Source organism: Telmatherina bonti (assembly GCF_933228915.1).
Source record: "Telmatherina bonti genome assembly, chromosome: 15".
Taxonomy (NCBI): Eukaryota; Metazoa; Chordata; class Actinopteri; order Atheriniformes; family Telmatherinidae; genus Telmatherina; species Telmatherina bonti.
Window position 1 is genome coordinate 26892783 of NC_136613.1, and position 24348 is coordinate 26917130.

At 38.3% G+C, this 24348-nt stretch overlaps 1 protein-coding gene across 1 annotated transcript in view; it reads right to left on the reverse strand.

The window, feature by feature from the left end:
* lrp1bb (low density lipoprotein receptor-related protein 1Bb) overlaps positions 1-24348 on the reverse strand; it is a gene marked incomplete at both ends in the record, with an annotated part of 313004 nt that overhangs the window by 96092 nt on the left and 192564 nt on the right. The window contains 7 exons of the mRNA XM_079254397.1: positions 7111-7260; positions 10539-10633; positions 10935-11109; positions 11307-11534; positions 11774-11905; positions 18448-18692; positions 18993-19157. Coding sequence (XP_079110523.1) covers positions 7111-7260; positions 10539-10633; positions 10935-11109; positions 11307-11534; positions 11774-11905; positions 18448-18692; positions 18993-19157 — 1190 coding nt within the window. The remainder of the gene's footprint in view (positions 1-7110; positions 7261-10538; positions 10634-10934; positions 11110-11306; positions 11535-11773; positions 11906-18447; positions 18693-18992; positions 19158-24348) is intronic.

A 24348-nucleotide genomic window follows, 5' to 3' on the forward strand; every position in this document is an offset into this window, starting at 1 on the left:
GAGTAATATCCTCTTGAATTATGTGAGCTATCCAGTTTAAAAGAGCCAGACTTCATTTTGTTTTGAAGACAATATTTTTATTTCTTTCTTCCTTTGCTTCGATTGTATTTTTTTTTCTCAAGTAATTAATTGCATTTCTCTATTTTGTTTTTGCACCATTGTAGGCGTGTTATCAGTCATCTTTATTGTTGGAAAATGTCACTGTGTGATTCTACGTGCTCAAAAATAAAAAATAAACAACTTTTGACAAGAGATTTCTTCCTGGATCAATTTAAATTCAATACAAGAATGATAACATTTCCCGAAAGATCCTTCATCACGTGTAGCATGTGGATATATGATGTGACACATTAAGCTCAAAGTTAGAATAAATAAACCAAACTACAGTCTAAATCAGGGGTGTCCAGCTCTGGTCTTCGAGAGCCACAATCCTGCATGTTTTCCATGTACCCATCCCTGTTTCAACACACCAGACTCAAATTAATCAGTCATTGTGTAGAACTTCATAGGTTGTTAGATCCATTTCAACTGAGCTGTGTGGGCTAGAACAAAAATACATCAAAAACCTGCAGGACAATGGCCCTGATGGATTGGCTTTGGACAACCTCTTGTCTAAATGTAAACAATTTAGTTTATTGTAAGCAAATAATCTATATTTTTATAGCAGTATAGTAAAAGCAAGTGCAGAATTGATAATACATTTGTTTCAAAATCATCTATCCTTATAACACCAATAAAACCTGCATGGGAGTCACAATTCTTGAGTGTGTTGATAGAAACACCACCAAGACATAAATCACAGATATTGAAGAGGGTAAACATTTATTTTGTCACCTTTTTTATTACAAAACTAACACATTGAAAACAACATTTAGAGCTTTACGTCCCTAAAAGGGATGTAAAATGCATTTTTACAAATCAGATAAATGTACGAGTGAGTGTGACAGTCTACTTGCAGTTTACAAAACATTACAACCCAAAGGGCATGCTAGCTGAGATTAGCTTTGTACCTCGTGTTAATTTGATGCCATAGGGGACCACTGGCTAGATGTGATTGCTCGCTTGTGGCGCATCATATTCAATTTCCACCTCAGTTAGTTTGATTCAAGACAAGTCAAGGCTGATGGATCACTCACACCTTCCAAAGAGAGGCCCTCAAGCCAATCCAATTATTACAGAGCCCTAAGACCTGCTTGGGTTGACCTTGCGTGACTGTGACCCAAAGCTTTGATTACACTGTTTCACAAACCAGCATGACTTGTGAAATAAGTATGCTAAATGGAAGAAAAAAAAAAAAGAGAAAGAGCACCCCATCAAGACCATTGCTGTTACTTTGTTTAATCCAGATAAATGATAAAGATAAGATAAAGATGTGTTTATACTCAACAGCCTGTATTAAATCAACTGCTGTGTGTTACAATCTGGAGGAATAGCACATATTCCCAACCAACACCTGTGGATTACTCACAAGGTCAGACTATTGATCAAAACCAAGAATGCAGCATTTCGATCTGGAGATAGCTTGGTGCTTAGAGCTGCTATGCCCGTTCTCAAGCTGCCAAACAGGACTACAAAAAGCAGGCCGAGGCCCACTTTGAGAACAAAACTCCTAGCAGGTCTGGGAAGGCATCAGAATATCCATCAAAATATGAACAAATGTGTTTACAGAAAAAAAGTCTTTTATTCCAAAACAGAGGACAGGTCTAAATCCAGACAAGTCAAACCTCAAAAGAAACACCCAAAGCAAACTCCTTTAAAACACGCCAACACTTTGTGACATTGCACAAAGAGCAGAGTCACAGATCGGTAGAAGCACATACACAGCATAAAGGTCACTAAAGACCAAAACCCACCAGAGCCAAAGTTACAACGTAAGCTCTACAGGTCAGTATAAGGCAAATAAGGCAATGAGGCAAACTGTAATGTGCTGAGTTGCTACAAGCCTGCTGGTTAAATAAAGCTGATGAGCTGGGACCAAATGGAGGGCAAGCAGAAGCGACTGATCCTGGGTTGGAGACTTCTCAGCCAGGCAATCACAGGGCCCGGCGGCCATCCAATCCTCTAGGTGTATTCACGCAATCAGTTTAGAATATCAACAGGCTGTGGGCTTTAATACTGGGCCACCGTGTTTTCCAGAACTGACACAGTTTATTTATTGATCTGACTGGTCCAACGACAAATGGGCCACCCCACTTAAATGTTTAAACACCACTCCGTTTAATAGTGGTTTCCCCCTGTGTTTGAGTGATTCATTAACTCAAACAGTCAGCACAGAACTTCCATTCCTGACTCCGACCCATGACCCATGATCCATGACCTACCCCACTTGTTAACATCGAGCCCTTTGGTTCTGTTCTTTATTTTTTTTTTTTTTTTATTTATCTATTTCTTAAAGCTGGGGTTGGTAATCTTGCTGAGAGACATTTTTTCTTTACTCTGGATCTATACATTTTTGTAATCAAGAACAATGAGAAAGAGATAGACCCCTCAGTTTACTGTAAATCTGTAAATATTTAAAGAAAACCGCTCAGAGCGTAAACCTACACCAAGGTTTTAAAAAAAATTCCTGGATCCAAACGGTGATCTGGATCACCATCAAAATTGAATCAGTGATTTATTTTCACATTTCCAACAACTCCTGAAATTTTAATAAAAATCTGTCCATATATTTTTAGTTATCTTGAACACAAACAGATAAGCACAGGTAAAAACATAACCTTTTTGGCAGAGGTAAGCAAAAAGCCTTGGATCATGGATGGAGCAAAACCAGAGGGAGAGGAGCCAAGACAGCGTACCACTTTTAAATCTTGCTAGCTCCCCAACATGTCCTACCCCAGCTTTAACTGAGATTAGGCAAGGGTGTTAGCCTATGTCCCAATATTTATGAAAAGAATTGATGAGTCGGTTTCCAGTTGGAGAAGAGTTGTTTCACTGGTCGTGTTTGCTGGTTAACTGTTATGCGTTCAGTTAAAACAGTCTTTCTGAACTCAATCATTTCAATGAAAGTCAAAACACAAGTTTTTGGGGTTTTTTTCTTCCTCCCTTAAACATCATTAATCAACATTATCAGCGAGTCAGCAGACTTGGTTGTGGACGGTTGGAAACTTTTGGGTCAAAATGTGTTTCAGGCTGTTTTTGTGTAGGTGTTTGTGGACAATCTATACATTTTTCCATATATTTACATTTTCATTAATGTTTTGTCAATATGTTATAGGCTACTGATGAAGCTGCTTGCCTCTATTTCAGAAAATCCAATAATTCCAGTCATGACTGCATATTTACTTAAAAAAGTAAATTAAATAAATAAATAAATGAAAAGTCTTTATTCAATGATTAATTAACCTGCTTGAGATAACATTATCCAGAAGAGAAGAGGAGGCAGCAGACACAGTGATACTAGTTTGTCCATAAACTGTTTCCATCTCCTCCATCATTTGTTGTTCTGTTTTCTTTCTCCACCAAAAATAGTCTGCTTTAATACTGGTGACTGTGCTGGAGTATATAGTGTTATTTTATCACTACATCATACTCTTTGGAAGTATTTAACATGTTCCCACTCACTGATTCCTGCTGACTTGCTGCAGGGTGTTAAGGAGATTTACGGTTCATATTCAGAATAAGGAAGCGCGACAATTTTTATAATTAAACTTTGTTTTTTAAACATCTTAAGCATAGAAACATATGCAGTAGGCAGCAAGAGGTTGTGCAGAACTTCAAACTGGTCCAAGAAGTCAAGAGTAGATATCCCTTCTGCTCTACGCACTTTTCTCACACAACTGCTGATCTTCCCATATTTAAAATGATATCATTGGGTTTGCAAATTATACTAATGCATTTGGACTCATTAAGGACAGCAACGAGACTGCTAACATGAAGGAGGAGGAAAAACTGGTATGTTGCTTTGTTTACTCATGATACTCATTCGGTGTAACCTTAACCACTTCAAATGGGTCCACTAATCAATGGACCTTGCTTTGACCAGCAAAGACTACATGAAACCACTGATCAATTCAATCTATTGAGTCACCACTAAGGACAGAAAGATCCTTAATTACCCAAAGTCATGTAATGATACAGTCCAATTGTATGAGAGGAGTAGTGTGCACATCTAACTGTTTGTAAAACCAATCTGTCATCTCAGAACTAACTACAAAACATATCTGTTCCAATTCCAATTAGGATTCAGTCTGAGTATACTTAGTTTGAGAGACAAAGCACATAAATATGTAAAACTTTGGGGTAAACACAATAAGTAGTTGGCTCATTGCATCTTAGAGCATGCAGACAAAAACAAAGCTGCATTGTGGACATTTTTTGACAATGGCCAACAGCAGTTGCATAAATAAATAAATAAATAAATAGATAGATAGATAGATAGCCTGGGAGTTGAAAATGATGTGTCTGGCTGCTGTCTTCCTCCACTCTGAATTCCAGCGGACCCTTAAACAGGTGAATGCTAAAAAAATCTGTAGTTAAGGAGGAATACATGTTGAGTTCAGACACTGAGGCTGAATATGTATAACTAAATGCAAACCTGCAAACTGTGGTATCCAGCTGGAATTTGTAGGGGATAAATATACACAGTAAGATATATTAATTGATACTTTTCTGACAGTTCTGACATAACTTGAGAAAAGGTGAAAACTGAAATGTTTGATAGCATAATGTCCTCCCTGCTGGTTGGAGCCAATTATCCCATGCTAAGTTGATTTTTTTTTTTTAAAAAGGCATTAAATGTGATTACATCAGTATGAAATACCATTTCTCCTCTATATAGCTGTGCTGCTAACGTTACAACACTGTGAAATTATAGTCTACAAAGAGCAATAAAATCTTTGAAATGGTGCTGTTCATTCTACTTTATATTTTCCTCAACATAACTAAAATTCTCTTTAATTGTGAATGATGGAGTCCCGCAGACACCATCTCAGTGTTTTGCTGTACCTGCTCCTGTGCAGGAACCAAGCCATTAGTCTATGTCACTTTATATTCTAGTTCCCATTTGTGAAATGAAATAATGAAGTCTCGAAGGTCCATCCCTCTAAAGTCTTAGCTGTAAGAAATGCTTAGAAAAATGTGCCTAAAAGATGTGTGTTTCAGCTGTGAAACGCTACCAGCTAACAAACGGGTGGGATTCATCTCACCACTGTTGTTATTCAGTAACATTAATTAAAGCTCTTTGCATGTACTGACAGTAGCCAACAAACAGGAAGCAGAAGCCTGCTATACGTAATGACACACTACAAGATCACACTCTGACAGCACTCTCTGATTTTATATTTGAGTTTTTTTTTTTCCTTTTTTTTTTTTTGTGCAAAAGAAAAGAAGAATAGAAGAACTGACAAGTCTGTTTGTGGTACCAGTCACTATTTTACCCTTCTTGGGGGTAGTCACCCTTTCAAGCTTCATTCCCCTGTTAGAAGCCTGAAAGCTCGAACGTTCTGCACAGTAGTCTCAGCTATGCTGAGGATTGCACTCTTCTGGACAGTGATGACTTGACTGTTGAAGCTGCTCACCCAGTCCGGGAGTCATGACCCTGTGTGCTTTGATTACCACTCACACCACCGTTGCCTTCAAACAGACTGATTGCTAAATCTATTGCATCTATTGAAATGACAAATAAAAATGTTTGGGGAGAATCCATCTTCATATTTTTGAAAGGAGAGAGGAATGCTGTTGCTCTGAAAATGTTTAACAGCTTCCTTCACGAAGCACAAATAAAAATAGTTTGGATGGAGACAGCCTTGTGTGTAGAAATGACAGAGAAAAACAGTGTTTAAGAATGAGCATGTTTCAGTTCAGATAGCTGCATACAAACCTTGGAATTAAATGTATTTAAGCAGCCCTGTGCAGACAAAAAAAAAAGGTTTATGATTAATAGTCCTATTTTTGACTGATCAGTACCAGTTTCACTTTGGTGCTGGGAGACCAGTTAAGCTAGCAGGGGAGATAGGAGATAAATTCCAGAGTCTGAGTGACACACTGAGTCAGACGAGGCCTGTTTTCTACCACGTGTAGTAAAAAGCAACATGACCGAGAAACTAATACAGAATGATCAGAGAGAAACAACTGATCTGCGATGAGGAAAGCCGGGTTTCTATGTTGATGCTGCTAACAAGAGGGGCTGACCGGGGCCAAAAAAACAAAACACATTCTGTAACAAAGAGGCTAGTTCAGTGAAAATGACAAAGCAGCAGGGGATAAAAGCCTAGACAGCAGCTACGCTGGAAAACCTTCTGGACAAAGCAGATGTCTGTCCACTCTGAATTTTGATTCTTAAACTGCATAGCATAGCAAAGCTAAAGCACCACCAACTGAACCAGGACCAGCCCACAACTCAGGCTGTACCACATGTTTCTGCTGCTGCCCTCATTCGGCAACAAAACACTGCCGGCTTCGTAGCCAGGCCACTCATGGAAGAGATTTCTAATTTCAATGAGGTTTTCACCAGATTAAATAAAGAATAAATAAATAATAATTTTTAAAAAAAAGTTTCAACATGTACACTTGTAGCATGTGAAACATGCTTTAATGTGCATTGCTTTTTTTTTGCATGTTTTTTTAAAATATTCTGATGTAACCAGTAAGTTCAAAGTCAGTATCAGCTTTTCAGAGTTTCATATGGGATTCATCTTCTAAATGTTAGGATAAGAGCGACAGTACACAGAGACTTGTCAAGTTAAGGAAATTGGTTGTAATTTATGACTCCTATGTACTTGTATGAATAAGAAGAAAAGGGGCAGCAGAACAAGCTAATACATATTAAATCTAGAACAGACTCAGATTCACCATGGTTTTTAATGAACTATGAGTTGATGGATGGTGTGACACATTGGATTCAGCACTGATAGCAAGAATCAACATGTAATTAACATCCTCCACCCTTTTCATTATGAAAGGAGTAAGAAAATCAATCATCAATCATTGCTGTGTTGTGTTTTAATTATCTAACGTCCCTGCGACTTCGCACAAAGTGAAGCACAACTGTTGCAAGGACTGCTTAACTGACTCGACTCCAGACGACACTTAACTGGTAAACACATAATCTCTCCACACCTTTTGAGTAATCCCTGGAGGCAATCAGATGGACTGGCGACAAGCTCCACTCACCCATCACGGCCAGAGCGGTGCCTTTGGCTAAAACCCTTTTTAGAGTCTCCAGTGCTTCCAGCCCACTGCCGTCCAGATTGCACCTGTTGATTGTGCTATTGGTCGAGCTTATCCAGTAAAGCTTGTTGGCAGCGTAGTCTATTGTGAGACCTAGAAAACAGACAAATGAAAAGAACACACAATAAGAATTCGGAAAACTTGGTTTGATACAGAGCTCGACATGAATAAATAAAAAAGTAAATGAAAAAAACAACATGGCAGGTGTTTTTTAGCACGGTAAGGCAAATCTACCACACAAAACTCATTAAGGAGTTCATCAGCTGTGATCGGCAGGAGATATGAAACTTTAACACACTTTAATGTAAAATATTGAAATATTGTTGACCGTCAGAATGATCTGAGACGTTTTGATTGATTCAAAGGATTCTTGTTTCATTATGATCCCATCTACAATGGCCATGAAAAATATATCTGCTTTTGACTGCTCTCTAAACAGCATTGCAAGATCATACTTCAGTACTGGGGTGGTGGTAGATGGGGAGGAAGAGTTGCCGTCTGCCAATAGTGGTTCGATCCCATCATCCCCAGATCACATGTCTATCTGTCCTTGGAGAAGATACTGAAGTCTACGTTGCCTCTGATGTGTTAATCTAGGAGTGTGTGTGAGGCAGGTAAAAAGCATTAAATAGCTAAACTAAGAAGCGCTATAGGAGTGTGTATGACTTGCGGTGTAAAGGTCCTTGCAGTGGTGAATAAGTGAATAAATATAGATCACTTACTGCATTAAGTTTAGGTTTGCATGCTGTAGTTCCGATATATTTGGTTCAGTAAGGGCTAATAAAATGTTTCAGCATATGCTCAAAAACCTTTTGGGGAGTCTCTTTAGAAGAGCTCCAGCTGGCATGAAAAATGAACAAAAAAAAAAAATAATAATAAGAGCACTGATTGCATTTCCTGGCTGGCAAGTTTTTTTAATTTTTATTTTGCTTTTTTGTGACATTCGTTTTTTTTATTTCTTTTTCAAAGAATATCCCCATTAATAGTTGGAGCTGAAAGCTATTTTAGTTGTGTACCTCTGGACATCTCACTGTCTCTCACCATGTGTTGGATTTATGTCTGGCAGATTCACAGTCACAATGCATCATTAATTTACACTTGTCCCCAGGTCTATGCCATAATCATAAATGAAACTGGTGAAATACGGTGCACCCTGCTATCTGTGCTGCTGACAGGCTGAGGAGAATGAAGAAATGCAGTGGAGACAAAGCAGCTTCGTGTGACTAATAGGAAGTTTGACCTTGAGCTATAGTATGTAACAACAGTTTCTGGAGATGAAGCCCTGCTGATTGTTTTAGTTGCAAGGAGGTGCAATTGCTTATTTAAGAGGAATAGTGTGTATTTGTGTGTGTGTGTGTGTGTGTGTGTGTCTTGTGGTAAAAGGCCGAGTTTTACGGTAAAACTAAGTGATACTTGGGTAAAATAAGAGAAAATGAACACGGTGGTCATTCAACCCATGTAGGTATGTTGTGGCTCAACTGGCTTCTGTTGTGGTGTAAACTCACCATTATACTAGTAAGAGCAACAGAGAACCAAAAACATATCAGAATGTCAATCAATTTGATTAAATGTTGAGCATAATTTACTCTTTTCTCCTTAGAAATGAAGAAGAACAGGACATTTTTGTGGGTGAATAATCATACTAGGAATTGTCAAAGTAACTTTTTTTGTCTCCTAATTTCCTGATTGGATCCATAGAAATTAATGATACTTGAAGGCTTATGATTTACAACAGGCAAAAATGTAATTTAAGTCAGAACGATTACCACCTTGAAGGGGCAGCATGGGTTTTTAGTCTCTACTTTGGCCTTGTGATGGACGGATAAACTCCACCTATTGTTCACTTGCATCTGGGAGGGTCAAGTCCCTCCAGAATAGGATAAAATGGATGTAGAGAATGGAACAATTCTTTTTCTTGTTATGTTTACAAAGTTCCTACAATGGCTGTCCCATATCATAAAAAGCATGTATGTCAGTTCAGTCTCACTTCAGAACTTGTAATTTCTCCCAAGGTGTTACATTCTAATGTTTGTCTTTGTGACACTAAACCAAATAAAGCTACCTTAAAAGGTGATGGTTTCCAGTTTCAGAATGCAAATTTATATCTATAAGATGGTTCGAGAATATTAGTAGAGAATCAGTCATTCCATCACGCACTTCCTACTTGCATTGATACATATTTTGTCAAAAGGAAAATAAGGTTGATGTTTTAGTCAAATAAAACTTAATAAAACAGCTGAACTTAAAAGGAAAGCGGAGCAGGTTTACTTGCATCCGGGATTTCAAACATATCACATGATCTCAGAGCAAACCCAACCTACGTTAAGAAGTTATCAGGAAGATAGGAATGAGTTCAAGTTCTTCATTGGTACCAAATTCAAATGTTTATGTAAATATTTCAAAGGAAGAAATAAAATATTAGTTTAAAAACTTCAAACACTTTGTTTGATTTGGCTTTTGTGGAAAAATTCAGAAAAAAATGCATTCTACGACACAACGCATGTTCCTTCTTTTCTTCCTTCGGTGTCGACGACGTGGGGGTGGGGGGGATTTGTACCATCTAACAGAAGTTAATCCTACATTTTAATATGTATGCATCACTACAGCTTACCAGTGCATAAAACACCAACACCTGCACATCTATGCATGCAAATACCTTAAAGAAAAACCAAGTGAGTGAGAAAGATGTGAGCGCCGAAGCCGGCAGGGTGGGTTGGAGCAGTGCTGCTGTGTTGAAAAGCTTCTTAAAGGGATAAAGGTGAAAAACAATCAAAGATCCCGCATACAAGTTGTATGTGAAACAGACTAAGCTGAAACAACACTCAGCTCAGCGTGAAGCCGTTGCTTCATGCATTTCGAAAGTACACAAGAAAATTGCGGCTATGACACAATATACCCGAGGGCTGATGTTTTTATATGAATACCGAAATGGCACGAGAAAATTGAAAATGACGTTTCGTGGTTTACTTTCCTTTATATTGAACTTTTATATTAATCAAAAATAAGGTCCAAATAGAGAAACAAATTTAAATAAATGTGGGGATGGACACAGATAAAACATGATTTGTGCAGCTGCAACCTGACAACAGTCAATTTCCGGTTGTGTCTCTGAGGTACTGCAATGTTTGCAGTTGACTAACGCCACGCTTTTTTTTTTTTGCTTTTTTTTTTACATATAGCCTGCTTCCCCTGCATTTAATTCTTCCAGACAGTAGTTGTCACATCAATAAACACATCAAGCGCACTTGAGTTATTGGGGAAATTAAGCTGCAGCAAATCATCTAAGTGCTTTTAATTTAGTGATTTATGTTCATGTTCAATGAGGTTCAGCTAAAATCGTGGTCTTGGTCATACCAAGCTTAAATACTGACCTACAGGATCCCTCTGATTCTGATGGAGGACTTTGCTGTTACTTCCGTCCATGTTGGCCATGTTAATGGTGTTGCCATCTGTCCAATAGATTTTCCTGTGTAGGAAAGCATTGAGGGAAAGGTAGTTGTTAAATTAGGTATTAGGTATTGGAAATCGGGATTTTTACACAAAAAACAATGAATGTTATGTTTTTTGAAATTGCAGATTGAAAGGACAGCCAATTAATTTTCCTACGACAACCTTGTAAAAATCTGTACCAACATTTTAAGCTTGTGTAACATGATTTCTTTACAAAAACACTTTGAGCTCCCCGTTTGCTCAGGTCAAAGTTTCCTTATACTATAAATGGAAGGTGATGCAGTCATGAGGTGCAGAGACGTCTCTAATCTACTTACCCCTTGGCAGGGTGCACTACAAGGCACCTTGGCTTATCAATGCCATGGATGATGGACGTCTTCAGGGACCCATCGAAGCGAGCCACATTGATTTGTGACTCGTCATTTTCAGAGCTGAGCCAGTATAAGTTCTTGGAAAGCCAGTCTAAAGCCAGACCTCGACAGTTCACTATGTCTGAAAGGAAGTGCAAGTGAAAGCTGTTAAGCTGCTTTGCTGTACAGAGAGGGAAAGGTATAAAACGATTGTGGACAAAACGATTCATACTTTGACTTGATGTTTGTCGCATGTTTCACCTTGAATTTATTATTCAAGACACGGAGTACTCATTTAATAATTAATGATATCTCCATCATCTACTGGAGTTCACTCACCGGAAGAAATGATTGTCTCCAGCTGGGTGCCATTGATGAATGCCCTTTTGATGGTTTGAGTTTTGATGTCAGCCCAGTAGATCCTCTCTTCCTGAGCATCGTAGTCCACCACGGTGACGTCGTCGATGTCTGGCACTGTCAGAGCCGTCATGACGTTCATGTAGGGGTTGTCAATATCCACGCCACGGATTTCAGACCGCCGCACATACAGGAGGAACCATTTCAGTGCTGGTGGGATAATTAAGCGATCAATCATGTGAAATGAGGCAGTCTTGCTGATCTCTTCTGTCAGATCCAGGTGAAGGTGTGATTATAGAAGTCTGATGTAAATGTTGTTGTCAATGAAAAAGGGAAGACAGTCATATGTGGAAGAAAATGCCTCTCCTGTGGCCTCCCTAGCATGTTATGTTTTCACTCTGATAACATAATGAGAAGGCATGAAAAATGAGGAAGGTGTTACCACTCACCAAAGCAAGATTGTTTGTTGGCTGAAAGCTTCATGAGGTGTGGACAGGTGCAGGATGCAGTACGGTTGTAATTGATGAGACACAGATGTGAACAGGGACCACGTCCATCATTCTCTTCACATGGGTTAGAGGCTGACGGGAAAAGAGGACAGACAGAGAATGCTTTACAAAAAACGACACGGAAGGAGATTGGTAAGGATAATTACTGGACTTGAGTCATCTGGAAGACTACGCAGCATGACATTTGCAGGCCTGTCTGACATCACTGGATAAAGAGTCAGAAAGCACCGCTGAAAACAACCGATTAGAATATTGTTCTTGCTCTTAACAGAAAGAGGGAGTGCATTAAGGCATGGCAGCATGTCAGCTGTCAAGAGAAATCTAAAAATATGCATCCATTCATGACAGTCACATCATGCTTGTTAGACAAAACGCTTTAAATGAGCTCTTTGCAGAAAAAAGAAGTTAAAAATATCACAATATCAATTACAGTTATCAACAGAATTGTGAAACACTTTACTTATGACATTGTGTAAAATAAGCACATGTATTCTGCAGCTGGAATATTAATTACCGCAATACCACATTGAGCCACTAGGTGAACTGTGAGTCACTGTTTTTTTAGAGTCAATAGCAGAGGAAGAAATACCAGCCCAGCATTACCACTAGCAAAACAAACAAATTGCCAGTTAAAATTTTAGAACCAATAAAATGTAGTGAGAAATCACAGTAATAATAGCAATTACTGAAGTTCATGGCACCTTCTTTTTCACTACATCTGAAAAGGGAAACAAGACACATAAATTGCTAAAATGGAGGGGAAAAAAAGAGTAAATATTGGTGTTGCTTTTATTTGCAGGACGCCGAGTGTAATATACTGAAATCTGATGTAGAACTGGAAATTTTTCTTCTGGACTGGTAAGTAAAATATTTGCATCATTAACATTATTCATGCAGCTTATGTTGCACCTCCTAATGCCTTAGTACCATCTCTCTGGCATGACTCCCAAAGCGGAGTGGCAGGTTATAGAGAGCATCTTTTTGTGCAGATGAAGCACACCAACTGAGTTAAGAGACTATTTTGTGACAGGTTCAATCGTTTAACTTGTCACTACATTAATGGGCAAAATTCATCCGAAAGCGGCGGTGGGTGCTGGCAGCTTGTTTTAACTTCTCCCATTGACCAGCAGGAACACAAATACAACAAAATATTCCTTCTATCCAATCTCTCACAGCGGACATATGATTTTCCACCAGCATTCAAAGCAGTCTCCCGAGCTTACAGCTGAAAGTTGCCAGCTAAAGCAAAACAACGAACTGTATGAACAGTGAGATCAAAATTAGCCCATGCTTGCCTTTCAATTAATTTCTCTTTTTCCTTATATTTTGTAAAAGCACATGAAATTAGCTTTGCAACGTTAAATGAAGAAGTATCTTTTTAAGCTTTTATTTAACCCAACTTGTGAAACAATAAAATAATCTTAAAAATAAATAGAAATATGCAACTCCACTGGTAAAACTTTGTGTTGCTCATTATCAAAGACTGAAGTTACAAAATTAAAAATATTGCCTTTTCCATGGATTTAGATTTGTAATATTGTCATTTTGACCAGATGTTTTCTGCTTAAATCTTTTGTGAAGAAGATGAAACATCTGGTCAAGTAACATTGCAAAACAAATGTTATTGTATTTTTCTGTTCTTACATGTGACATCATCTCTGTGAGGTGCTGAAAGGATAGCCAGGTTGAGACTCAGATCGGCTGATTGTTTCTACGACAGACACAGCAGACTAACTAAAAGGAGCCCTTACAGACACGTATTTCAGGGTTTAGAATTTCCTCCTTATTCTTACTGCACTCTGTTTAAATCACCTCAGCAAGACTAGAGAAAGTCATCCACACTTCAATCACTTCCCATCATGCCGCAGTCATATTTTATGCATCAGAAACAACATTTTCTCCTTCTGCTCTGAATGACTCATTTCAAACAAGCTCATTCAAAGTTCATTTCCCAGGCTTCTTTGGTAACAACCCCACTGCATGGCAAATGTGGATCACTTAAGGGAAAAATAAATAAATAAATAAATGAATAAAATAAGCAACTGCGTCTCTACAAGCAGGAAACAACACACAGCTGATTCAGTATGCTCATCGAAAGACATCTGAGCTGCACATCTTTCACTTGAATCATGCTCTTGAAGGATGGCCAGCAGCAACAGCAGGGCCAAGACATTTGTTTGCTTTGATCTGCCAGATTTTTTTTAGTGTTTACAAAAATCACTGTTACACCCGCACCTGACTCTGCTGTGGACACACCCACTCCTGCCAAGCTTCTACGCAGCCGCTCTCTGGATTACTGATTGTCCACACCTGAATTCAATCAATACCCAGCTACTTCAACACCTGCTCCACTCTCACTTACTGTTGGACCTTGAATCTTCTGTTCTGGACCTTCCTGCCTTTTTCTTTTCTGGCTACAATATACCTGACTATCATCTGGACTTGGATAGAATATCCTTTTTTTGCTTTCATCTGTTGTGAATAAGATCTTGGCAAGGACGCTCTTTGCTATGGGCAATGTGGGCGACCGCCCAGGGCTCAACCTTTTTGGGGGCGCACAAGTGCCCTAAAACTTGATGGCATGATGGATGGTTTGCCCAGAGCGCAAAACTAGCCAAGAAAGCCTCTGGATCTTGGTAAACCTGATCTGTCTCTTCGAAGTCCTTTGTTGCAATCACTTTTATGAGTCTAAATTATATAAATCTTACAATGTTAATAGAAAAACACAGATTCATATATCACCAGTTTCAGGAGTAAAGGAAGAAAGATCCAACTGTTGTCTTTGATCTCATCTGTCTTTCAGTTTCATGCTCACGCCAGCAGTTTTCTATCTGCTAGGAAATCATACATGCCTGAAAATTGTCAATTTAAAAGTTTTTGCTGTGGTAAAAGAAAAAAAAAGGTGTGGCTTCAGTATAATTAAACTTTCCTTATACAAAGAATAAAGATCTGTGAATATGCTAATTGGCCTTCCATCTCTGCCTATTGGCGGATGGCACAGCCAGCTCAGTCTCCTTTACACAATTTACTGATCAGTTCTGATATTGCAAACATTTAGATTTTTAAGAACGTTCAGCTACATTACAAAATGTGAGTTTAAGTATCGCAATGATATATTTTCTATGAATTTCAACAGAACTAGAAATATAAGAGGAATGGATGATGCAAGCCATTGACTTGACAACACTATCGGCTTATGTTCGGCTGCTAATTTGCACCAACCAAGCTTGAGAACCATTAACTTCTTACACGAGAAGCTGTTTGTGCACAGGATTAAATCGGTTTCCTAGAGATGGTGGATACCAGGCAGACAAAGTTGGGTGGTTTATTGGCAGAGCAGCCTGGAGCTCAGTGGGAGCTCACAGCTTGCAATGAGAAAAGTTGCCACTGGAGTGCAGGAATTTCAAAGGGAGAGTCACAAAGAGAAAACATATGAACACTTTACCACTGGTCGACGGACAAGCCTTCCCACACTCTCAACGCTGCCCAAGATATAGTATTAGCTTTAGGAGACAAACTATTCTATTTCATGGAGACATACAATCTGATGAACAATCTCCTCTATAAACGGAACATGTCCGGTCTGTCTTGATATAAAGAACTAAACAAAGCTACGTACATTTTCTTCATTTCTGCCGTCTTCTCCCCCTAGCTTGACCCTACAGCTTGCACCATCTTCTCATTTCAGCAGTTGCTCATACAAATAAGCTGTAAAGTAACACCAAGTAAGGCCAGTGCTTCCCAATCCAGGTCCTCAGGAACCCCTCCCCTGCAAGTTTTAGGCATGTTCCCTCTCCAAGCCACCTGAGTCAGATAACTGAACGTTCTCCTCAGGTTCTTTGCAGCCTTTTAAAGAACCCTTTATTTCATTCAGATGTGTTAAAGCATGGTGTCCTTGAAAACATGCAGGACAGGGGGGTCTGAGGACCTGGATTGGGAAACACTGTGTTAAGTCATGAGGATTTGTTAATCCAGTTTTGTAGAAGCAGTGAAAAAAAACGTCTTTTCTTTGTCTTTCCCGGTCTGACAACTTAATGTGAAAATTGGGGCGATAAGAACATGAGCGTGGTGAGAGGACATGTCACAGTCCTCGGCTTTGTCCCTCTCTTGTTATAGGTCAGATATATAGCATTTTAACTGTAGGTAGACCAAATATTAAATCTGCAGAGGTCCTGTAAACCAAGGGAAATATTTTATTTATTTAAATAATGTTTCAAAATCTCTTAATATTAGTTAATAGCTAAATCCTTTAAAAAAATGTACTTGTATTACCAACCATTTTGCAGTCAATTCAATGGCAATATTCCATAAATTCCTGACAGTTTCAAAATTTACAACATTACAGAGTGAACGTAAGAAAAGAAAATGCATCTAAAAGCAAATTTGATACATATATCTGTCAAGTATGTTGTTCTTCAAATGTGGTAAACAAGATGAAAAACCTATCATTTAGGTGGAATTCAAAGCATAAATGGACAATTTGTCAATTATAGTGTTGATAGCTCATTTTGCTCATATGTCCTGGTAATTCATTAAAGAAAAATCTGATGGGCAAGTTAAAAAGATGAAAAGCATTATTTTGATCAAAAGAGGACTCAAGAATAAAAGAGCAATCATAAAAAAAAAACTGGTGAAACTGAGAAAAAAATAGTGTTTTGCTGTGTGGAAAACTAAACACTGATCTCATGCTGCTCTTTAGATAATATGAAGAAATGAACGGAAAAGAAAAATGGTGAAGCAGTTAATAACTATAGCATTCCAATCATTATGACTGAAAGTGATGCGCAGGCGTGTCCCTGGGGTACGACAATAAAAAATGTATTTATACATTTATATATATATATATATATATATATATTTTTTTTTTTTTTTTTTTTTTTAAATCAATAAAATGTTTCAAAGCCACTTTTCTTCCACGTACTGATATCTTTGCAATGCCATGTCTATAATCATCCCATTATCAGTGATAGCTGCTAGGGCTGAGATCTACTTTTAAATCTTTAAACATTTCACCCGTCCTTTTCAGAAAATATTGTCTGCCTTTGCCAAGCATGTAGTTACAGGCTGTTTAGGCCCTCAGTAAAGATAAAATGTGGCATCTGCTGAAAAGCTCCTATGACAAGCTTGATGTTGTTGTTTTTTTCTTCAATCTTCATCACATCCCGATCTTTTTCTCTGAAGCAGCTGTTCAGGATCTAGTGGAGCATCATATCTCAAGGTGCTGGTTGTGGCTAAAGTGGATAATAGTTAACTCCTCCCCCATTTGCTCTCTTTTAAAAAAAAGGACGAGGTGCATTTACCATTTTCGTTGGAGAAGCAGTCTCCTTTACTCACATTTATCCATGCTAGGCGCTTGTGGGAATGGATATACAGAAAGAAAACAAGCAAATTAACTTGTGACTTTGTGGTGAAGCAGTGGAATCACTGAACAAATGTAAATCTGATTGTCACTAATGCTCATTTATGAACGTGGCTTTTGTACGAAGAAAGCTAAGGGGGATAACTGAAATTTGGCAAATGAGAGAAAGGCAATTGGAATACAGATACATCAATCAGGTGGACTTGGCAGGGCTGACCAAACTTTTTCATTACGGGATGTTTATTTTGATGGATTTGTTTTACAAATTAATAATAAGAAATCAATTTTTTTAAAACAACCTATTTCGGGAAAACATAATGAAGGTAATTGAAAAGAAATTACATGCTATCCATTTTAAGTCTTGTAATGTGTCTTGCAAGCTTATCTGCAAATCAAATTTAAAAAATTGGCTAACATATATAGGTATCCTGTCAGATAGCACATCAGCAATGAATCTTTTGTGGTCAGAGTCTTGGCTTATTGAGTGTGGAATTAGTAATCCATTCCACTGTGACAAGATCTGTATTCACAGGCTAATATTACCATTAATCAAGCTTTGGTATCACCTTATTTATATGTTATAATTGCAACACATTCTTCTCATTACAGCTCTATTTGCATATTAACTATACCATAGTTATTCACTGTCACACGCATTCTTTGGGGTCCAGCTTTCTCTATTCACACAAAACTTAAAAGCTGTACAATCAAATTGAGCATTTTGCCCTTTCGCAGCCTCTAACAATGGCTAAATCAGCGTCCACGTTGCATTGTGTGTCTTCTTTGATTGTACTAAAGTTGGTAACTCAACCCATTGTTGACTCCTTTCTTTTCTCTTGCTTTCTTTTCTTCGCTTCTTCCAAAAATGTCCTGTTGCGTTTCTTTGCTAATGATGCACATTCAAAACAGCCAGTGTGCTAATATCCAGCTGCTGGTGTGTAATTCAGTACTAAGCAAAGAGTAGCTATCACACACAGTTGTGAAGTAGGGTTTCTCAGCCCCAGGATGCCGCAAGGCAATGAAGGTACCAGGAAGGAACATAAGAAATGTCAGAGTGCTATTACAATGAGTTAGAAGCAGAGTTTTTCTGCACAAATGTATAAAGTATATGTATTGCAGTTATATATCACCACCAAGTTAAGTTGGTTAGTTCTACGTTTGAGCAACTTATTTTCCTTTTTTTCTTTCTTTCTTTTTTTTTTTTAATTTTTAATCATAAACATGAAAATATCCAAAAGCAGAAAATTGTTCTCACCTTGTGGTTGCCTGCTGGGATGGAAGATCTGCAAGTCAAAAGGCTGAGCACTCGTCTTCTGGATGACTGTGACGTTTTGCCCCGTCCATTTATTGGCTCTTGCTAATGTATTTGTCCTCCAGTCTGTCCAGTATACATTGCCTCCAAAGAGAGACACCGCAAAGGGATGGGAGAGGTATTCGTGGCCCTTGAGGATCTCAATGACCCCGCTACCATCGTAGAGTGCAGAGAAAATGGCATCAGACCTGTTCAAGAGAGACCAACACCATATTAAAGTTTAAACCACTTTCTCTGAGGCTGGGAGACAAGATGTAGAGAGATCAAAGTGACACTCTCTAATCTAGAGATGGAGCTATTAAATTGTTCATGACCCACTTAAAAATAAAGGTGCTCATTTTTTGGGATCCTTTAATATGACATGTGTGCACGATTTAATGCCCCAGTGGGAGAATGAGGTCATCAAATTTTCTTTTTGGACGACTGAATCCTTGTCAGAATTCAGGATCATTCATTCACTGAAAGTCTAAAAGTAGGAAACTTCTAACCGTGCATCTGTCCAAACGATCCTCTTTTCCAGATGATCCAGTGTCAACCCATTAGGCCAGGCCCCGATCTCCATATCTTTGAATACAATGTGTCTGCCACCTCCACTCATGGATGCAGCCTCAATTCTTGGAAAAGTAGCATCCCAATCGGTCCAGAAGAATATCCTTGGAACATAAAGCAAGAGCAGAAATTAGAATGGATCATTGTCTGTTCCCATTTGATTTGAAAAGAAACAATATATGCTGTTCAATTAGACTGCTTGCCAAAGACATAATGCTGACAATTTAGTAATTATGCATTACAATGTAGCAACTGTGTGTATTAACACAAACAGTGGCACTGATAACCGTCCAAGAACAGCACCAGTGATCCAGTGAAACTATCAGCATCTGTGACAGGTCTAGAAATGGCAAGCCATCTGTTTTGTTATGACTTTTTTACAGCTCACTGATGCCTGAAAATGAACACGCCATTGATGAGAGCATCAACCACAAGGCCCCTGTTCAATGAAGCAAATATACTGCTATTATTCAATTAGGGTGAGCAAACTTATGACTTTGCTACCCCACTTTGTGCCCTCTTAAAATGATACTTTTTATCATATAGTTCTACAACATTATGATTATATTTTGGCAGCATATCAATTACAGGTTTAATCTTTTTACTGTATTTGTCTTACCTACTATTAAAAAAAAAACACTTTTTGAATTTGACCTGTCAGAACTATTTCTGTTAGAGCATCAGGCTACAGGCCTACTTGCAGTAAGCTAGCTTTTTGTGGAAGGGTTCAATTATAGAGACTGAACTTGTTTGTCTAATGTGGCTCTTGAAGTCTGTGAAGACTCATGTGCCTTTATACTCATAAATCCACCTCAATCTCAAGGATGGGGCCCCTAACCTGACTCCTACTCCAACAACACTGCCTCTGTCCAGTGGTGGGCCACTAAAACACAGTAGAAAATGGGTGCTCAAGTTTAAATCACACACTGACGACAACGAAACCGTGTTAGGAAGAAATATCCTTGTCGAGATCAATAGCCTTATTCACATGATAAGGCCTCTCCGATCAATGACTCTCCTTTGAGTGGATTCAAGTAATTAGATTAGAATTATTGCCCCGTAATGGAAATGCGCTTTAGGCACCAAAAGCACCCATTAATCCTACTCTGTAAAGCCATGAAATGTACTGTAGTCATCCTCCCAAATGCATAAGAGCACTGCGTGGAGAGTGCATGAGCCGATTACTCATTTCTTAAAAGTGTTAAATTGATTTTTGTAATGCCTGAACTCTGCTAAAGTATTCAACCACCAGTTAGTTTACAGACACATTAACCCAAAGAATGTGCCTCATGAAAAATACCAGCAGCACGTCAACGGCACAGAAAAATAAGCTAATTTTCCTGTTTTTACAGCCACTTATGATCTAATATTGAATATTTAATTGACTGAATAGTCTGGAAAAGCAAGACCACACCTTCACAGCAGTTGTATGGGTTACTCAATACTTATTTATCATACTTTTATCTCTGAGATATAATAATTGTTTGTTGAACAACTTCAATATACAGTAAGTTTTTTTGTTTAGCAAGGTTTGTTGGATGAGTTTGGATGAGTTATTAGCAAAAAAGCAACAGCTATTATGTATAATGCAGCACATGAACAAGTTCTGGCAAAACAGCACTGGTCAGTCACAAGTACCCCACTAACACCCATTAACATCTAGCTTTGAGTGCAATGTAGAAGCATTTAATGAGCATTCAGGCCACATTGCATGATGTCAAAACAGATGATGTAGGTTTTAATCAGTTACAGGTCAGTTAGGCATCAATGATAACACAGGTGTGCATGCTTATTTTGACTGAGGATACTGCATTCAGGACATGTTTTTCCTCTCACAAAACCACTTTTCGACCCTACTCTTAAGTGTCATTAACTGACTGCAACAACGTGGCAAAAATCATGTTGACAAATTTTGGAAACTTCTCTTCCGCTACAGAAGTGCTAAGTTATGACTGCCTGCAGGTAACAGCATTAATGCTACTCTTTCATGTGGTCATAGTGACAGACATTTTCCTTTGTTGAAATGTGCTCGCATCCTCACTTGTTGCCAACATTTTTCTGAAGACATGTTTATGTTTGTGTTTCTTTACCATGTTCATATGACCTGATTAGAAGACAAATGTCCGGAGTACCAAATAAAAGCGCTGTGTTCCCGCAAACGCGGTTGATTCACAGAAACACTGCTGATAATGTTGATTGTGTACCCTTGTGTGTATTATTAAGAGCAGCTAAGTATGGATTAGTCTGCACCTTAGCTTGTAGAAGTTTAACACAGTGTTCTGTTCACAACAGCTCCAACTACGGGATGTCAGTGGCTTCCTCAAATGAGGTCTTTGCACAACATTTCTGTTGGATTAAGGTCAAGACTTTGATGTCGCTTTTTCAAAGCACTAATTTTTGCAAGAAGACATGCACATTCAAGGTTGTACGTTGGTTGTATGACCCATTTTCTGCTGACATTTGGTTTACAAACAGATATGGACATCAGAGAGTAACTCTTGCTAAATCTGTGCAAATGTTATACATATTTATTTTGCATCACATTCATAAGTTGTTAAATTGCACAAAATAACCACTTGTAGGATGCAGCTGAAAATCTAAAGTCATCCATAAGTAAGCACAGCAGATTTTTTTGCATTGACAGTTTTGCTTTAATTACAAGTGAAAACACCTTCAGGTGCATAAAAGATCACACCCTTGTGATCATGTGGGTCTTTCCCACCCACATGTCGTGATTAACCAGGGGAGGCGCACTGCAGTGATAATAAAAGAGCATGTGTCCACAGCTGAAGTAAAGATGCTCAAAGGGGACACTGAGCTAAGACTGTGAAATGGAAGTGCTTCCTCTCTCCATCACTCACACATCCCCAAATATTTTAAATCTCTTTTTCAATAGTAAATCTTTGTCCCTTTTTTTAGCTGTTGCTAGGCAATCATTCTGACCTGCGGGACATGTTAAAATCATGTTGAAAAGGAGACAAAAGCAATTTAACACAACAATAATATGACAAAAAACATGATGATTTTGGTGAGTTTGGGTTGCACCACCTTGTCTTTTGGGAATGCGAGCTATAAACACACACGGTTATTATAATCAAACAACACACACAAAAAAAACCAATGGAACCTTAAACCACACTGTGTACACCCACGTCTTGATTTAAATATTATAATATTTGTCCCTTTCTTATCCCCCTGATTAGGTTGTTTAGTTGTATTTCAAAATGGCAGATGACCCAAGCAAATCCATTCTCAAAAAGACCTGGAATTTGACAGCTACAACAAAAAGAAGTGGGCCTGCTTTCCAGAAACAATGGATACCAAGAGTCATCATCATATTGCATCACCTATTTCTGTATTGAATAGCAACATCTCATATTTAAGCTTTGAGGCATCCGTCAAGCGGTCAGAGCTTTGTGGACTCAACTTTACAGTCAATGCAACAGATAACATCACCAAAGTTAGAGAGACCTGCAACTATTGATCCTGCTTGGAAGAGCTGTCATCTAAATACCAATACTGCCTAAACTAAACTATCACTTTTCAATGTTTTTCACTCGTCCAACCTTCATCCGCTTTAAATACAATACGCTTCATTGAACTCAATATCAAGAACTACACTCTCAACTTTGCAGACACTGAAAGCCAAAGGAGGGATAGATGCACCACATTTTTATTGTTATTCTCCAACTGTTCAGCGTCATTAGATAAACAATTAGATCAATCTGAAGCTAAATCATATTTGGTTTGAAACTGAATTAATAATTTGCAAAGTCATTCATTCATTCAAACCATCCACCCACACAGATCTACCTTTTCTCAGTCATTAGGAAACATCCATGTTTCACATATCCAACAATATCAGTAGCTGACAGGCTTGTGGAACTTTCCGCAAATGGAAAATCCATAATTAAACCAACTAAAATAATTTCTATTTGAACAATATTCCTTTTGGAAGGTAAAAGGTTTAACAGTTTTTTTTGTTGTTTTTTTTGTAATAATAACCATGCTTTTATTTTTTTCTAATTGGTCCAGAAGCATGGCACTGGGAGTAAAATCTTCTTACAATATCTACAGATCAATTGATGCTTTCAGTCAAGATTAAACCTTCAGTCAGCAAATGTAGATGTTTCCTTTTCATTGTCAGTGCAGGCAAAAAAAAGCTCAATACATAGCAGAAGGATAGTACAACTGGATAACATAATAAGCTTACCAGAATCCAAATCATATTTACATGAATCAGTTACTTTGAATGTCAGAGTCTGTGCCAGAATCTTTAAATTTCTTTTACAACAAACAATACCAGCCTGAAGAACAGTAAAAGTAACTTCATAGGTTTTATTAGTTTCCTTACTCGACCAAAGCTATTTAACATGCTGAAACTCATTCACACTGAGCAGAAAATGGCTCAGGCACTTATTTTCCAAGCAGAAAGTTAAAATCAGGAGTTCGTTTATTGTTTTGGGTTTTTTTTTCAAATAATTTCGCAATTTTTTTTTCTGATATTTTGGTAAATCCAGTGTTGTGCAAAAATAAGCACTCCTGATGTGAAAAGGAGCCCCAAGACCTAGAATGTACAACTAAAGTGAATGAATCTCAAAAGAGATGAAGAGACCCATGAGATTCACCACCCTTAAAAACTTTACAATAACAATAACAATCACTATCAGCTTGCTCATAATTAAAAAAATAAATAAATAAATGAATAAATTGTCATGTTTAGAATTTTTGTATGCATTACAAACCAGTGTGAGTCTCAGGCTTATAAAAGAAAAGATTAAAAAAAATATTTCTATGTGCTATGTACATACTTTCATCAAGATCTTGTATTGATGACTAGCATCGTAAAAAGCCTTTCTTCAGCACACCCCAAAGATTCTGACTGGGCTTCAGCTTTTGACTCTGTGGTGGACAATCCATGTGTAAAGATAATAAGTATAAAATCCATTGATGGAATAATGTAATCATTTAGTATTTTCAGGTAGCTAGCTGACCTTATTCTTTGGGCACATGTAGTTGCTGAACCGAGACCTGACCAGCTGCAGCCAGCTCAGATCATAAACTCCCACCACAGCCTTACGGTGTGTTCAGACCAAATGCGTTTTGAGCGTCAACAGCGGCAGGTTTCCATGTAAAGTCTATGGGGAGGCGCAGCAAGGGGGCGGCGAGCTTTTTTCGCTTCGCGTTTTGGGCGTTCCGCGCGTCAAAAGCCAGAGATGGACAGAGCTGAACTTTGGCCGCTCGACGCGGGGCGCCAACCAATCAGAGCGATCAGCTCGCAGCTCCTGGAGAATT